The sequence below is a fragment of the Drosophila bipectinata genome, chromosome XL (assembly GCF_030179905.1).
Source record: "Drosophila bipectinata strain 14024-0381.07 chromosome XL, DbipHiC1v2, whole genome shotgun sequence".
Classification (NCBI taxonomy): Eukaryota; Metazoa; Arthropoda; class Insecta; order Diptera; family Drosophilidae; genus Drosophila; species Drosophila bipectinata.
The window spans coordinates 6,346,987-6,363,821 of NC_091734.1; the positions used below are offsets into that span (position 1 = coordinate 6,346,987).

The 16,835-nt window shown below is 46.6% G+C and overlaps 9 protein-coding genes across 9 annotated transcripts; 7 read left to right on the top strand and 2 right to left on the bottom strand.

The window, feature by feature from the left end:
- The first annotated feature begins 27 nt into the window (after positions 1-27).
- ND-B14.5A (NADH dehydrogenase (ubiquinone) B14.5 A subunit) lies at positions 28-646 on the top strand. The gene is made up of 2 exons (XM_017240671.3): positions 28-197; positions 304-646. The coding sequence occupies exons 1-2, from the start codon at positions 135-137 to the stop codon at positions 553-555; spliced, it is 315 nt and encodes a 104-aa protein (XP_017096160.2). The 5' UTR covers positions 28-134; the 3' UTR covers positions 556-646.
- Positions 647-658: 12 nt separating this feature from the next.
- On the bottom strand, positions 659-2,478 carry Cyp4d14 (Cytochrome P450 4d14). Its single transcript, XM_017240666.3, has 4 exons — positions 2,274-2,478; positions 1,756-2,212; positions 1,127-1,686; positions 659-1,062 (listed from the first exon to the last, which is right to left on the bottom strand). Exons 1-4 carry the CDS (start codon positions 2,434-2,436, stop codon positions 725-727), a joined length of 1,518 nt encoding a protein of 505 aa, XP_017096155.1. The 5' UTR covers positions 2,437-2,478; the 3' UTR covers positions 659-724.
- A 1,376-nt stretch (positions 2,479-3,854) lies between these two features.
- Positions 3,855-6,175, top strand: Cyp4d2 (Cytochrome P450 4d2). The gene is made up of 5 exons (XM_043209968.2): positions 3,855-4,094; positions 4,362-4,748; positions 4,811-4,880; positions 4,940-5,499; positions 5,560-6,175. Exons 1-5 carry the CDS (start codon positions 3,932-3,934, stop codon positions 5,904-5,906), a joined length of 1,527 nt encoding a protein of 508 aa, XP_043065903.1. The 5' UTR covers positions 3,855-3,931; the 3' UTR covers positions 5,907-6,175.
- Positions 6,176-6,465: 290 nt separating this feature from the next.
- Cyp4ae1 (Cytochrome P450 4ae1) lies at positions 6,466-8,552 on the top strand. The gene is made up of 4 exons (XM_043209970.2): positions 6,466-6,786; positions 6,839-7,295; positions 7,355-7,887; positions 7,946-8,552. The coding sequence occupies exons 1-4, from the start codon at positions 6,621-6,623 to the stop codon at positions 8,281-8,283; spliced, it is 1,494 nt and encodes a 497-aa protein (XP_043065905.1). The 5' UTR covers positions 6,466-6,620; the 3' UTR covers positions 8,284-8,552.
- Positions 8,553-8,617: 65 nt separating this feature from the next.
- Positions 8,618-10,254, top strand: pn (exopolyphosphatase prune). Its single transcript, XM_017240667.3, has 2 exons — positions 8,618-8,895; positions 8,953-10,254. The coding sequence occupies exons 1-2, from the start codon at positions 8,848-8,850 to the stop codon at positions 10,117-10,119; spliced, it is 1,215 nt and encodes a 404-aa protein (XP_017096156.2). The 5' UTR covers positions 8,618-8,847; the 3' UTR covers positions 10,120-10,254.
- Nmd3 (60S ribosomal export protein NMD3) lies at positions 10,139-12,117 on the bottom strand. The gene is made up of 2 exons (XM_017240665.3): positions 10,946-12,117; positions 10,139-10,885 (listed from the first exon to the last, which is right to left on the bottom strand). The coding sequence occupies exons 1-2, from the start codon at positions 11,875-11,877 to the stop codon at positions 10,249-10,251; spliced, it is 1,569 nt and encodes a 522-aa protein (XP_017096154.1). The 5' UTR covers positions 11,878-12,117; the 3' UTR covers positions 10,139-10,248.
- Positions 12,118-12,192: 75 nt separating this feature from the next.
- LOC108124823 (uncharacterized) lies at positions 12,193-12,560 on the top strand. Its single transcript, XM_017240672.3, has one exon. It carries the CDS (start codon positions 12,279-12,281, stop codon positions 12,489-12,491), a length of 213 nt encoding a protein of 70 aa, XP_017096161.1. The 5' UTR covers positions 12,193-12,278; the 3' UTR covers positions 12,492-12,560.
- A 1,899-nt stretch (positions 12,561-14,459) lies between these two features.
- Positions 14,460-15,295, top strand: LOC108124821 (uncharacterized). The gene is made up of 2 exons (XM_017240670.3): positions 14,460-14,546; positions 14,821-15,295. The coding sequence occupies exons 1-2, from the start codon at positions 14,535-14,537 to the stop codon at positions 15,124-15,126; spliced, it is 318 nt and encodes a 105-aa protein (XP_017096159.1). The 5' UTR covers positions 14,460-14,534; the 3' UTR covers positions 15,127-15,295.
- Positions 15,296-15,427: 132 nt separating this feature from the next.
- LOC108124820 (uncharacterized) lies at positions 15,428-16,277 on the top strand. The gene has a single exon (XM_017240668.3). It carries the CDS (start codon positions 15,508-15,510, stop codon positions 16,102-16,104), a length of 597 nt encoding a protein of 198 aa, XP_017096157.2. The 5' UTR covers positions 15,428-15,507; the 3' UTR covers positions 16,105-16,277.
- The last annotated feature ends 558 nt before the right edge of the window (positions 16,278-16,835 follow it).

Genomic DNA, 16,835 nt, shown 5'->3' on the forward strand with positions numbered 1-16,835 from the left:
ACTTATCGAGTTAGGGCCAGTCTTACCACTGGGCCATCTCTAGCCAAAACAACAAACAGCTGATAGCAGGGAGCCAATTGGAAGTATTTTGTGATTTCGCACCGCTAATTCAAAGTCTTCTCCCGGATTTTAGGATGTCTGCCCTGCGCCGTGACGTGTCTCCCTTCTTCCAGCGCCTTCGGGCCTTCCTCCTGGGTGTGAGTATACCGAGCGGTTTGAGTTCTGAAGCCCAGAACGATGAGAACTCTTTGTTATGTAAGATGGAAATAGATTCAGTGACCAATCCACCGTTTTGCCTTACAGCGGGAGCACAACTTGGCGCTGCGCTTCGAGGATGGTTTGGCTGAACGCACCCAGCCCCAGCCAGTGCTCCCCGATGGACCCTCGCACCTGTTATCGGCCAACTACTATTGCCAGCGTGATGGTCGCCGCGAGGTGATTCCCCCCATCGATCTGGTGGCCCAACAGCAGCAGTTGGAGGCTGAAGCCGCCGGCGCAGCTAAGGCATCGACCAGCAAGCTGCCCACTCCCGGCAAGGTGTACTCCTGGGACTAAAGTCCTCAGCCCCATCGAGGCAAAGTCCTACTTTTTTTTTGAGTTGTATCTTGAGACGGTTAAAGCTAATATATAGAATCCATTCAAATCAGTTATCTTTTTGATTTTTTATTGGAATATTTACAGAATTTTTTAACTAAAAACTACCCATTTCCCATAAATAATACTCTTAATAGACCCGCGGCTTGATGCCCACATTAATGCCAGTAGTGGAGCGCAGGATAACGTTCAGAACCGGCTTGACCTCCTCGCCCAGGGGCAGGAATTCAAAGTGCCGGATCAGCTTGCTGATGGTGCTCTTCATCTCCAGCATGGCGAACTTCTGACCGATGCAGTTCCTCGCGCCCGCCGAGAAGGGTGTGTAGGCGAAGGGATTGATCTCGCCCTTGTTCTCGAAACTAAAACGCTCCGGTTTGAATTTCAGTGGTTCTGGGAAGAGTTCCGGATCACGCTGGGCGTGATAGATGAGGATAAGGATATCTGAATTGCCAGGAATAAGCTTGCCATCTGTGGGGAGGGAAAATGTCATTTTAAATCCAGTTCCTTGGAAGAATAATCCCTTTGGACTTACCCAACATGGTGTCCTGGTTGATGTGGCGTCCGATCATCGGCACCGAGGGATACAGTCGCAGCGACTCCTTAATCACCATCTCCAGGTACTTGAGTTCGCCCAGGATCTTCATGTCGACCGGCGTGGACTTGTCATCGCCAATCACGTCCCGGATCTCCTGGAAGACGCGAGCCTGAGCCTCCGGATTGCGGGCCAGCAGATAGCAGGTGAAGGCTATGCTGCTAGTGGTGGTGTCATGGCCCTCGAACATGAAGGTGTCCACCTCCTCGCGAATGTCCTCGTTCGTCAAGGGAGTGCCATTGATGGTGGACTGCAGGAGGACATCCAGCAGGGCCATGCGTCGCTTCTGACCCACATCGTTCACCAAGATTTCTTCCTTGCCTTCGGCAATGGACTTCTGGAGGAGATCTCTGCGTTCTGTGATCACCTTGTTGGTGAAATCGTGCATAGACTTGACGGCGTTGTTCAGCTTGGCGAAGAGTTTCGGATAAAAGATTCTCATGGTGGCGTCCACACGCTGGAGGGGATTCATGAAGCGTTCCGCCAGCATGCTGGAGGCACTGAAAGGATATTTTTCATTTCATTTATTAAGGACATGGTTTAGGACTTAAAATGTGGGCTATACTCACGTCGTCACCGACTGAACGTAGGGGAAGTCGGGCTGGAGCTGGGCATTGATCTTCACGCCCATGGCCGTCTCGGCGATGATGTCCATGGCACAGAGGCAGGCCACCGGGAACATGTTGATCACCGTCTTGCCGTCCGCCCGGCTATACAGCTGCTGGGCCATGATGGCACTCTGCTGGTCGAAGACCTCCACGAAATCCTCGAGGATCTTGAAGTGGAAGGCGGGCGTAATGGTCTTGCGGCGATGGAACCACTTCTTTCCGGTGCTCAGCAGCAGACCATCACCCAGCCAGTTAACCAGCAGACCGTAGAGGTTGTTCTTCTGGATGGTCTGCTGGCTGCTCATGATAGCTTCAATCATTTTGGGACAGGCGGTCATGAATCCGCGTTCCCCAATCATTTGAATTTGGATATTTTTGCCATGTTCCTTGATCAGTCGGAACTGAAGATCAAAAACAGCTAAATGGATAAAATTATAAGATTATACTTTGAAGGACAATAGACTGATGGGTTAACCTACTTTTGGGATTCTCGTTGATAAGCATGGGGGCATTGCCCACCAAAGGATAACGCTTGGGTCCTTTGAATCCGGCGGCGGCAAACATCTGGTTGTGGCGCTTATTGCGCAGATGATCCCAGACGAGGACGGCCGTCACCAGCAGTGCGAAGAGCTCCAAATACATTGTGACTACCAACTGGAAATCGGTTCTATCTGATTGCGAACTTTGCGACAGACTGGCTGGTTTCGCTTTCCGGCGGCCCTGTTTTGTAGCCGGAGCCGGGCTGCGATAAGGCGTCACTATAATCAGCGGACTGCTGTCACCCAACCAAGGTAAAGAGGTCCAAAATTTGGGATAAAAATTAGGTATTTTATGATTCCCATATCTCTTTATATACATTTATAGTTTTTTCTTTTTTAAAAACTCTATTCGAGGTTAGTTTTTAAATGGGTTTTTTGTATTTTATTTATGAATGAATTGGAAAACCCCTCCATCATCATGATGAAGCTTTTCCCGCTCTATCATGTATTCATATTTTATGGGGGCTAACGGTTTAATAGATAGAGACTAAAGGTAAACAAAGTTAATAAAATAAAATATAATTACTTAAGAATAGATTTATTTTCTCAGTTCTTAAACTAGTATCTTGAACTTGGAAAAACTAGTTTAACTGGGTCTCTCAATGCAGTAATTACTTAAATTACAAATATACTCTCAAGTAACTTAAACTTAATCTATAAATAAATAAACTACTAACTTTTATAGTATATGTTTTTATTTTTTTACAAATCGTTTCTCCAAGTTCCAAGATTAAAGTGCATTTTTATGATAAAGATCAGCCATTTAAATGGAATTCCTTAAGATAACATTATCTTTATCAAAATATTAGAACATATTAGTTCTTTTATGTTTGTCTTTATTTTTTAAATCCAATACAATTTTATTTGCTAACTAAGCATGATATGGTATGCCTGATAAGGGTTTCCCCCTGCCTGGTAATCATGATTTGGCCAAACCCAACCCATAACCAAGAGATTATCGAGATATTGGACTATCTTGTGGTTGGAATTACAAACCATTACATGTCTGATAATAAAAATAACAATACTTTTAGTCAGTCGACCATAAAAATCAATTAAATCTTTTATTTTAGATGTCAGGGTTAATAGTTTTTGGGTTCGTTATTAATTTATAAAATGGTTCATTCATGTTTAACAACAGGAACTCTATTAGGTAGAGTTCGATTATCTCTAAAGTGACTTCCCCCCAATTTAGAAAATCAATATAATGATTCTATATAGAATTTCGAAAACCGCTTACTAAGCATGACCCGTGAATTTAATTTTATGAACTTCATGGTGACTGAACAGTCTATAGAATCTAGATTAGAGATATACTATATCCGAGCCATCAAAACTTTCGCCTGATTCTTGGCACCCCCGACAGAGTCCGCTTCGGAGATCGATAAGCGCCCTCAAGTGTGTGGGGCTCTCTTAGAGGCTAGACTAGCTCTCTATGGCTCTCTTTCTTTGTCTCTTGGGGATCTCCAAGCCAGTGGGGGGGTGTGTTCAAACAAGATTGAGAGCGACGGAGATTAGGGTCAGTGCAATAGAGTGAGTCTGTGGAGGTGGACGTGCTCTGATTTCAGTCGTGGATCACCCGTCGTCTGCTGCACATAATGTGGGGTGTTATCGGCCTATTTCTGGCGGCGTTTGCTGCACTGCTGCTCTGGGACTACCTCTGGAGGAAGCGGCGCAATGACATGCTGCACTACATGCCGGGTCCCCGACCGCTGCCCCTTCTGGGCAATGTTCTCATGTACCGCGGTTTGGATGCTGAACGTGAGTCTTCTCCAGATGTGCTTTAATCTTTAAATAATAAATAATATTAATAATTATGAGTGGATTTTATTTAAAAAGAACTATTAATACGAAATCCAAAACGAAGCTTTAAAAAATATCTAGTATAAGATAAATATAAGATGATTTATCGATAGACTTATCGATATTCTCGTTATTCTTTAAATGAAAGTTTAAACTTTATCTTGATGGACTTTGGGAACTTGACTCTGTTTATTCATTTATTTTAATCCGAAATCTTATCTTTAGAAATCATGGACTTTGTGGCCAAGAACCAGGCCAAATATGGTAGAATCTACAAGGTCTGGGTCATCCATCAGTTGGCCGTTTTCTCGACGGATCCCAGGGATATTGAGTTCCTCCTGAGCAGCCAGCAGCATATAACCAAGAATAATCTGTATAAACTGCTCCACTGCTGGCTGGGAGAGGGTTTGCTAATGAGCACTGGAAGGAAATGGCACGGACGCCGGAAGATCATCACTCCCACGTTTCACTTTAAGATTCTGGAGCAGTTTGTGGAGATCTTTGATCAGCAGAGTGCTGTAATGGTGGAGAAACTAAAGTCCAAGGCGGATGGGAAGACTCCCTTCAATATCTTCCCGGTGGTGTGCCTCACGGCTCTGGATATTATAGCAGGTGAGGTCCAAGAAGAAGTCCTATCGAGTCATCTATTTATTAATAATGTCTTCTTTTTCCAGAGACCGCCATGGGCACCAAGATTAATGCCCAGATGAATCCCAATCTACCCTATGTCCAGGCTGTCAATGAGTAAGTATGATTCTATAGTTCCTTTAATCCTTTATTAATAAAACTATCCGATCCCACAGTGTTACCAATATCATGATCACCCGGTTCATCAATGCCTGGCAGCGCGTTGACTGGATCTTCCGTCTGGTCCAGCCCAAGGAGGCCAAGCGACAGGACACGGCCATTAAGATAATGCACGACTTCACCGAAAACATCATCCGGCAGAGGCGACAGACTTTGGTGAGCTCCCAGGACCCGAGCTCCTCCTTGGAACTGGTGGATGATCTGGGCCAGAAGCGCCGCATGGCCCTCCTGGACGTCCTGCTGCAGTCCACCATCGATGGAGCGCCACTGAGCGACGAGGATATCCGGGAGGAGGTGGACACTTTCATGTTTGAGGGCCACGACACCACCACCTCGGCCATTTCCTTCTGTCTGTACGAGATCTCGCGGCACCCGGAGGTCCAGAAGCGCCTCATCCAGGAGATACACGAGATCCTGGGGGACGATACTCAGAGACCGGTCACGCTGCGGGACCTGGGAGAGCTGAAGTACATGGAGAATGTGATCAAGGAGTCCCTGCGCCTGCATCCGCCAGTACCCATGATCGGTCGTTGGTTCGCCGAGGATGTGGAAATACGTAAGTGTGCCTTCTAGAATGTCCCTGAAGTCTTGCTCTTATATACTGGTATCCCCACAGGTGGCAAGCGCATTCCGGCTGGTACTAATTTCACCGTGGGAATCTATGTGTTACTCCGCGATCCGGAGTACTTTGACTCGCCGGATGAGTTCCGACCGGAGAGGTTTGAGGCTGATGTGCCGCAGACTCACCCCTTTGCCTATATACCCTTCTCGGCGGGTCCCAGGAACTGTATTGGCCAGAAGTTTGCCATGCTGGAGATGAAGAGCACTATTAGTAAGCTCCTCCGTCACTTTGAGCTTCTCCCCCTGGGTCCTGATCCGCGTCCTTCCATGAACATCGTTCTGCGGTCCGCTAATGGCATACATTTGGGTCTGAAACCACGTTCCGCAGCTGGAGAGGATTGATCTGAAAGATTTTAGTGTCTGAAATGATGAATTAAAGTCAAGCTGACCTCAGGGAATTGTAAATTTTAGAGCTAAAGTCTTATAATCGATTTTAAAAACAACTTCAATGTAAATATTTAAAAAATCCGAGTTATAATTATAATTTAAAGGAGGTTCTACCACAAAAAGGTGGATAGTTTTCGTGGACCTTGTAGACCGTTTCTAATAGGTCATTAAAACCATTAATGATACGTATCATCATTTAAAATATATAAACTAAATGAATCAAAGTAGTATTCATTAAAACTAGAGTTATCTCTATTAACCCAGTTCCAGGTGTACCCATGAGTACACGAATAGTTTACTTTCCACCTTATCTGGGTACCCTCTCTTATCCAACGGGCCTTGTCATTAAACAATGTTTCTTGTTGTTTCTGTTTTTTTAATTGATTTTCCACTTAGTACCGACTGGCCGGCCAGCTGTTTCTCGCTGGGATTGTGCCTCTCGCTTCACCTGGTGCCCCATCATCGCTGCCGTCTTTGTCGCGCATACCAGAGGCGCATTATTTGAATCGCATTGCTTACATAAACCATCTATATGCTATATATGTCCGGTGGCATTGTATAAATAGGTTTATCGCCGCTTGGGTTAATCCGCGTTAGTGGAGCTAGTGGTACTAGTGATAACCGCCAAGTGGGTCCATGCATTCCTCCAGCTGATACCGTGGACTCAACATGCTAGTGGCCTGGCTGCTGGCACTTCTTGTGGCCCGCGTGGTGGCCTGGCTGATACAGTTGGCGGTACAGGAGCTGCGACATCCGTTGCGCGGTGTAGTGCCACATGTCTCCAACATACCAGTGGTGGGATCCGCCTGGCAGATGCGCTCCTTTCAGCCGGACAGTAGGCATCAACATCTCATTATCCTATTCTCTTAATTATTTATTCTTCTTAGATTTACATGTAAAGTTCGCAGAATATGTCCAGCGATTTGGACGCAGCTTCATGGGCACTGTCTTTGGACACTGTGTGGTGGTCACTGCCGAGCCGCAGTATGTGGACGCACTGCTTCACAGCCAGCAGCACCTGAGGAAGGGCACTCTGTACGGCGCCCTCCGTGGCTGGCTGGGCAATGGACTGCTCCTCAGTCGTGGCGAAGAGTGGCGCACGATGCGCAAGATCATAACGCCCACGTTTCATTTCAGCATCTTGGAGCAGTTCGTGGAGGTGTTTGACAGACAGAGCCGGGTTCTGGTGCAGCGACTGGAGCCTCTGGCTGACGGACAACAGGTGGTGAACATCTATCCCTACGCGGGACTGGCAGCGCTGGATATCATAATGGAAACAGCCATGGGTATTCGAGTGGAGGCGCAAAAGGATGCCGATTCCAAGGTGGTTCAGGCGGTGAAAGAGTAAGAAGAGATCCTAGAACTGTACACTTGGAATATAATGTATTATTTTATATCCACAGCCTCACCAACATCCTGGCCACTCGGTTTATGCGGCCGAATCTCCTGCCACTCTTCCTTTTCCGCTGGTTCTGGCCCAGCGGCTACAAGAAGCAAATCGAGGGCGTACAGTGCCTACATCAGTTCACCGACACCATCATTGAGCAGCGCCGCAAGTTGCTGGAGGAGCATGCGAATGATCCTAAGACGGGGAAACACCATGCCCTCCTGGATACACTGCTGCGGGCCACATGCGAAGGACAACCTCTGACGGACAGACAAATCCGCGACGAGGTCAATACTTTCATCTTCGAGGGCCACGACACCACCACCTCGGCAGCTTCCTTCTGTTTGTATCTGCTCTCTCGGAATGAGGATGTGCAACAAAGACTGTTCGAGGAGCTGAAGCAGCATTATGGCCAGGATTTGGAGCAGCAAGTGGTCTACGGGGATTTCGCCGCCTTGCCTTATTTGAACTGCGTGGTTAAGGAGGCACTGCGTCTATATCCGCCAATTCCAGCGGTGGCCCGGTTTCTGGAAGCAGATTTGGTGATAGGTAAGTGTCATGTTTAAAAAAATAAGCCTTTCAAAACAGGTATTACCTTCCATTCCAGATGGCGGTTATATTCCCGCCAGAACTAATGTAGTTGTGCTGCTCTGGCAGCTCCTCCGCGACGAGAAACTCTTTCCAGATCCCCTCACTTTCCGTCCCGAACGACATTTGGATGTAGAGACATCAAATCTGGCGGCCTATAGCTATATTCCCTTCTCCGCGGGTCCCAGGAACTGCATTGGCCAGAAGTTTGCTCTGCTGGAGATGAAAACCATGGTGATTCAGCTGCTGAGGAACTACCAGTTGCTCAATCTTGGCCCGGACGTAGAGCCCTCCATCAAGATTGTGTTAAGATCACGCAGTGGTGTCAATTTTGGGCTCAAAAGGCGGGAATACTGACTTTAAAGTTTATTTTGTTTTGGTTTTACCGGCGATAACAAAAGTTATCGATATCGAAAAAGCTTTGACTTTTTTTTGGCGCAAAAGACAGCTAATTTGAAAACATCACTCTTTAATTGTAAATAAATTAAATATATATTATTAAAATCATCTGACTCACAAAGCAAAACAAGAGTGTCAGCTTAAGAGAATATGTAAATAGTTTATGTAAGCCGTTTAATCTTCAATGTTGATAAGAAATATAATTAAAGATGAACTGATTAACACTATTCTATAGATTTTGCTTGAAAACAAAGTAGGTCATTGCTTTTCTGCTCACATAGCCTTTCTGTGACTTTTGAAAAATTCTTCCTTGATATTATCTAAAAAATATTAAGAATATTTAAAAGGTATAATTCATAAAATATTATTCCAAAAAATAACATAAAACACAAAGCTTTCTTTTGAGCTTCAATCAGCTGATTGCCTATCGAAGCAACTGTTGAATTCGCGGCTACGGTTTCGGGAGAGTTTTCCGGGTCTTCTTCATTCTCCGAGAGCACCGTGGGGTCTGCACTTGGAATAATGTGTTTCCAGCGCTACCTGGCGCAAGTCCGGACCACTTTGGGTCGGGTGAGTATCTCCTGGTTCCCAATCAGGACCCAAACACTAATAGGGTTTCTTTTTCAGCATCTGACAGAGGCTTCCCCGGCAGCTTGGGCTGCTGTACCGTCACATCCTAACCGGAAATTGCATCTAGTGCTGGGTAATGAATCCTGTGACCTCGATTCGGCCGTCTCCGCCATGACCTTGGCCTTTATTTACGCCCAGCGGTATCGGGAGCACGATTATGTGCCAGTGCTGAACATTCCTCGCCGGGATTATCCCCTGAAAACCGAAGTAGGCCATATGTTTGGCAAGTGTGGTATATCTGAGCCGGTTCTCCTCTTCCGCGATGATCTGCCCAAGGAGATGACCCACGATGTTAGCGTTATTCTCGTGGATCATCATGTGAGTTCGCTGGCGCCAAATGTGACGCAGATCCTGGACCACAGGCCATTGGATGATGGTGCTCCAAACTATAAACTCTTGCCCGCCAGCTGTGAAAAGAATATAGACCCCACCGTGGGCTCCTGTGCCACTCTGGTCGCGGAGCGTTACTTGGCCCAGAATGAGCCACGATCTCGTAACGTAGCAGAGCTACTCCATGCCACAATTGTCCTGGATACCATCAACTTTTCGCCAACTGCCAAGAGATTCGGTCCGCTAGACCAGCGCATGGTGCAGAACCTGGAGTTGGAGCTGGGTCTGGCCGAGGACCAGCGTCCTCGGCTGTTTGATGAACTGGTGGCCGCCAGAGCCGACATCAGCAAGCTCAAGCTGACGGAAGTGCTGCGGAAGGATATGAAAATGCTTTCCACTGATCGTCAGGAGGTTCCCCTCGCGGGAATGCCCATTCTCGTAAGGGATTTTGTGGACAAAAGCGGCGCAGAGAAGGCTGTGAAGGAGTTCGCCGCAAACAGTAATCTCCTAGTGATCCTGGGCATGTATGTGAACCCCAAAGACGGCCAAGTACAGCGCGACGTGGGCCTTATCTCTCTCTCCGCCCAGAGCCAGCTGGTAGATCGCGTCAGGCAGGCTCTGGTGAAGTCCCGCGATCCGGATCTACAACTGCGACCTCACGACGTGGAAACCCACTTCATGGGCGGCTGTTTCCTGCGTCAGGACAACGTGCAGGCCACCCGAAAGCACATCCTGCCAATTGTGAAGGAAGCGCTGCTCGACTGGGAGGCGGAGCATTGCTGCGACTGTGAGGAGGTCATCTATTTCAAGGAGAAGCCCCAGCTGGGCCTCTAGTAGAAAAGACTTGGGTACATCTTTAGTACACCCACTCCCAAAGGAAGTGTTCTTGTTTAATTAATAGAGTTATGTACAGATCATACATGGGTAAAAGATTAAAAAAAAGAAGCTACATTAATAGACAAACTACAACTGTGGCTCGGTCTCCTCGGACCCTTCCTCCTCGCCCATCTCATCGTCGGCGCACTCTAGCGTCATGTCCTCCATCATCTCCTCTAGATTAATCTGGGGAACATCGCTGCCACCAGGTTGCAGATCGATGGGCGCCGTCTTGTTGCTGTCACGATAGATATTGATTTGGCCACGCAGATCCTCATGATCCTCCAGATCGTCGAGGAACTCGTGGTAGTCGTGCTTGCTGCGCTCATCTGTTGCCTCGGCTGCCAGATGCTTGATCTTCCACAGGCGCTGGCTGAGACGCGTTTGGCGATCGTAGTGCTTGCGCACAAGAATCACATCGGGAACTTGCTCGGGCGACAGCTTCTCGAACTCTGGGTCGTTGATGTTCGCCTCGCCGGTGTTGTAGCCCATCACAGAGTCGCCAACCTTGAGCAGATGACCCAGGTGGGAGCGTGTGTGAATGGGGTTGTCGTTGATGCCCAGTTCCGAGGAACGCACCACCCAAATGTCGCAAAGAGCGTGCTTGAAAGATATCTGGCCTTGTCCAGGATAGGTTTTGCGGTCCTTCTCCATGATGACATCAATGTCCATCACCACATACTCCACCAACTGTTTGGGATTACAGATAGCCTCAAAGGGAGCTCTGTAAAAAGTAAGTTAATCATTAATCCTCTAAAGCAGCAAGGATAATTCGGATACCCACCTGAAGTAAACCTGTGAAGTGAGTTCTGCAATCTGTGCGGTCAGGGGATCAATCAAATGAATGCTACTGGAGACACGGTTTACCAAACAGACAGGCGAGAGGTTTCCTAACTGATGGCGCAGCTTCTTGGAGAGACAAACAGCACTGTCTTTGGATACCGGTGCAATCTCATAGGACCAGTTGTACTTGTAGTTATAGTTGTTGCTGTGGATATCGTGCGAGATGAGACGCTTCGAGGTGGTGACCTTGCCGGGCACCATAGTCTGTAGGAAGTCTACCATGCGCCGGGCATGGTTTTCGTTGGCATAGAAGAAATCCAGACCACCGTGCTCTGGCTTGATGCCCAGTGTGTTCTCGTGGGCCTTGTGCTTGAGAATCAGCTGCTCCAGATAGTAGAATGTCTTCTTGTTCTCTGCCCGCTGGCGCACTTGCACCAGACAGCGCCAAAAGTCCTTGGCCTCAGTGCGATGGCAGTCATTGCACATCTGATTCTGAACTGTGAACTCCACGACGAATACCTGTTGCAGTACAGTGCCTCCGGTGATTTGTCCATGAACTGTCAGCTTCACCTTGATGCGCTTCGAGTGCTGCTCGGTCCAGATGAAGCCAGCGTCCACCAGTTTCACCTCCTTCAGACCCTTGAGCTTCTTGAGGCAGACGGCCAGGAGCTCGCGGGACTCGAGGGATGCCTGGATCCATTCGTTCGGCGGCTGGAGGTAGCGTTCGCAGTTGCGACAGAAGTGCAGTACCGCCTGCTTGGGTATGTTCTCGGTAATGTCGACATGGTTGCGCAGACAAGTGACGCACATGTTGGCCGGATTCGATTGGATGGGCACGCCACACTCGCAGCAGAGGATCATGGTGTTGGCGACTCCACTCTTGATCATATCCCCGCCGCCCAGCGGACTGACGCCCTCGTAGTCCTGATCCATTTAGTCCTGGTTAATTCGAAACGCAATAATTTCACAATTCCTTTCCAATAGAGTTTGTCAACACGTGTGGATCTCTGGTGATGGCCTAATAGCGATGTAGGGAACCTACACTATTTCGATAACGATTTTTGGAATTTGGATGGTGGTGTAAAACCAACAAATGTGTATAAAACAACTGAAACATAAACTAAAATCGTTTTAGTTTATGTTGAATTTAATAACCAGTAGACTGAAACAGTTTAAAACATAAAATTCTTTGAAGTAAATATCGAAGATGTTCTAAATTTATCGATAACACATCCGCTACCTCCTTTGGCCACTCTCTCCTCCCTATTTATCTGATTGAATAAAAAAAAACAGACGACCCTTTTTAGAAAGACGGGAATTCCTGGATTTCCGCCATGCAGAAGAAACCCATCAACGCCAACTCTCTGCTGGACAAGCTGCACCGCGGCGCCGTCTATGCCTGCATCGGAGTGACCCTCTACGGAACGTATATTCTTGGCATGCGCTATTACCACTACTACACGGTCATCCGGCCGGAGAAGCAGCAGGCGGAACTGAAGCTATTGGACGAAGGGGCCGCCGACAAGGCCAAGGAGTTGAAATACTAAACACCCCGTTCCTGCATCCCATTTTTTTTGTTTATGTCTGTTAAGAGCAATAAATCGTAAGGAAATGTCGTCGATTTGTTGTTGTGTAACACCAATGAGCAGCTGTCCAGATATCCAGCGCAACGAGCTGCCCGCCGGGGATGGTATATCCAAGATCTGACCCTGGTGGCCAATAACAATAAGCCATTAACCGTAAATCACAACGGCCACAATGGGAAATCAATCAAACAGGCCCCCAGCCCGTCGTCTAGAATTAGCCAAGAATTATAATTTAACTGGCAATCAAAAATGTTGTCATCTCCGATCGTGACCAGTCGTCAGATCCGTTGGCTAAACAGCATAGCTTCCGCTTGCCCAACTGGCTGGCGGGCTGCCTAACTAAAGGGGGGCACCTTGTTTATAAGCATGCCAAAATTACTTGGTTACTTTTCATGCCCTCGGCGGATAATAAAACTTAAAAGGGTTTCCATTTCAAAGGAGGTTTTTAATTTGATTTATTTTGAAAAGATGAAGTAGGCTGTGCCCCCCCCTCGCAAGTAGGTAATGCATTCTCGCGTGCATTCACCCCATCCAAGTCATCGGATTTGAGCATTAATATTAAATGCTGCCAAAGCAAGCCCACTACTAACAATGGATCCAGCAAAGTTGCCACCCACTTTTCGATGACGAGAGACGTCGCCGGTTGTGAAAATGCGCGCTTGCATTACAGATTCATTACAGATTCGGAATCGTCGCTTTTCCATGCTCCATTCAACAATGTTGCCGCCGGCGTTGCTTCATTCATGGCCTGGCTCACCTCTGCTCCTCCGCTATGGGTCTGGGTCTGGGAATGAGAGTGCCAATGGGAGCGGTTGCGCCGAAGCGGGAGCTGGGGCGGCACTGGGCTTGCAATTGCCACTGCGGTCAAGGTCGTTCTTCATAATGGCAGCAAACGGAAATGATGGGACGGAGGTTGTTCCAAATAATAAATACCTAGTTTTTAAGGAATTTACAAATATGGTTTAAAATAGTTTAAGGAATCTTTGTATTAAGGTCTTTATTTTTTATATAGTTTTCCAAACCTTATAGAAGCTTTTAACCCAGTCTAGTATACCCTTCTGTCTCAGCCCAACAGTTCCCAACAGAAATCGTGCAGTTTGGATATTCTTTCGATAAGAGTTTGCAATGGAAATGATCTGGCAGAGATCGCAGCTCGCCGACTCGACGACTGGCTGCCTGGCAGCTTAATTAAAAATGCCAAAATGCTGTAAACGTGCAATTGTTCATAATTTGTATATAATGGTGTGTATATTGTACATGTGGCATCCAACCCACAACCCAGCAACCCTTCCACTGCCACTGCAATTCCCACGGGGCTTGTGGCATTTTAATTTCTGATTTCGAATTTGGCCCAGCTTCTGGGCCTCTATAGTGGTCTCTGGGCTTAGGCAATGCCCTGCCACGCCCACGCCCTAGCTGGTAATGGGATCTGGGCGGGGAGTGAAAGTGTTATACGATATGTACAAGTGCTGTACAAGTGATTGTGGAACGCATAAGTTGCATGTTGCATGTGGATCGTATTGCTTTAACGGAAATATAAAAAAATGGAGGGAAAAAAATATGTAAAAATATTACTCAATTTTCTGAACTAAAACTTAGAATTTCGTTTGTGATTGCAATTATAACAGATATCGTTAGTTGCCACGCCCACTGCTGGTCGCCGGATGAGCGTCTGGCTCGCTGGCTGAATGGATGGATGGATGGATGACCTTTTGGCTGGCAACATAAACAATATTCGATTTCAAGTCCTCAACCCGTCATGCATTCAATTCAGATGCAACAATCGCTGCTGCTGCTGTTGCTGATTGTTGTTGCTGTTGCTGCTGTTGTCAGTTTGCATAATTGCTAACTGTAGCAGCTCAGTAACAATAACAAGCCGGATTGGGGTATATAAAGCCTGGCCAACTGTCTGCCATCAACAAACCTTGCCGGTCATCCAACTCGTCAACTAGCAACATCTGCAGCAGCAACCCGAAGCAGCCTAAACCCTAAAACAGCAGCAACATGAAGTTCTTGGTAAGATTGGAGACTAATCATCGCAAGGATAATAAACCAAAGGATACAAATTGTGTTCAAAGTGCTTGGAAAAGGAGTTTTTGAAACATGAACTCCAGAATCCTTTTTTTTTGAGTGATTATCATAAAGGATACTTAAAAGCTTTCAAAAGTGAAAGGACATATTGGAAATATTTTTTTTAGTGTTTTAAAAATGATATAATATTTTAAAAGGACAAAGCCTCTTAAAAAGTGATCCTAAAATCCCAAATTATATTCCCTTAATATCTCCACAGTGCACTTTCGTTATCCTGGCCATCTGCCTGATGGGAGCCTGGGCGGCAGTCTCAGAGCCCGCCCCTGTAGAGGCCGTAGAACCCGAAGTGGCCTCCGCTTTGGGCGAGAAGAAGACGGAGAAGCGCGGAATCTATGGCTTTGGCTATGGACACGGAGGATATGGAGGCTACGGACATGGACACTATGGAGGATTCGGCTATGGCAGTCCCTACTATGGAGGATACGGCTACGTGCATGCTCCCTACTATGGTGGCCATCACGGCTACTATCCTTACCATGGTCATGGTCACTATGGATTCTACTAAAAACAGAAAAAAAAAACAAAAGAAAATGAAAGGCAGTACAAGGATCATCCCCTCACGGATCATAATGTATATTTTTTTTTCGATCGCTTCATGTTCATTGCTGCACCATCATAACATTAAATATATGTTTCATTTTTTTTCGTAAACTATACACTCAACAAATAAATGTCCTTAAAAAGCTTAAGACTAAAGGTATTTTTTAATAGAACTTCTATAACTTTATACCAGATCCCATCCCATATCCGATAGTGCTTGGAAAGTGATATCTAGAATAGTTTCCAGATCTGGCAATACGTCGCGATTAACTGTTAATAACTTCCATTAGACGCCCAGATTATTTTCTGGAAGATACAAGAGCTTGAGGAAAGAAAATTGGGAAAAATGCTAAAACGCGATCTTCAGAGCATCACCCTGAAGCTCTCCGATCTCAAGGAGTACGAGGTGGCCCGCCAGAAGCGCAAGAACAAGGCGCAAGGCCCTCGACCCCGGCTCTCCATGGATGCCCTGGCCAGCGACGATATACCCTCCACTTCGGGCACGGCCACCAGTTCCTGTTCCCGAACCTGCACTGCAACTGGCACTGAATCAAGTTCTGGATCAGGTTCTGGCTCTGGATCGGGATCTATTTCTTTGTCCGGTTCTGGTCCACGATCGGAGACGCCTTCATCGGCATCCTACACGAATTCTACCACGCCCACGGGCATTACCCAGGAGGAGGTATTCCGGCCCTCGTCGGCAGTTACGGGCACTACTTCCGGATCAATGGACGATGTCAGTGTGGCCGCTGTTGTGGATGACACGGACACCATTGATGAGCTGAGCGACGACAACTGGCAGGATCTGAATGCAGAAACCAATACGGACACCAATGATACCATCGAGGAGGTGATCGAGGAGGAGCAGGAGGTGGAGGGTCGCGAGGAAGGGGAGGAGGAGGACGATGACGAGGAGGAGGACGGAGCCAGGGGAGGCATCTAAATCGAATCCTCATCCTGGGATCCAGTCTCTCTTTTTTCATTACATTCCAATTCACTTTATTCATTCAAACTTATTCACATTCCAATTAATTACTTAAACATATATTTATATCTTATTTATCAACACATTTTGTATACGATACCTTTCAGGTACATTAAAATATTAATGCATGCAATCCATTCAATTCTTGATACTATATTTTTAAAAAAATATTAGAAAATATCGAAACCCTCGGGAAAACATGGATAATGATACTTCCATCCCTTGCGGATGCTATATCTCGGCCAATATCCATCCGATCCTTAAGAAGAATACCTCAAACGATTTCTGGAACGATTCTCCACAACCCTGCATCAAAACCTCAAAATAAAATTTCGGATCCCATTTTTTCAAAATTTTCTGATGGACCCCCTTCAAAAATGGAGAAAATCCAAAAATATCAAAATATGGACCTTGGGAATGCTATATCTCGGCCAATATCCACCCGATTCTTGAGGGGAATACCTTAAACGATTTCTGAAACGATTCTCCACAATCCTGCATCAAAACCTCAAAATAAAATTTCGGATCCCATTTTTTCAAATTTTCCTGCAAAAATGGGGAAAATGCAGAAATATCAAAATATGGACCTTGGGAATGCTATATCTCGGCCAATATCCACCCGATTCTTGAGGGGAATCCCTTAAACGATTTCTGGAACGATTCTCCACAATCCTGCATCAAAACCTCAA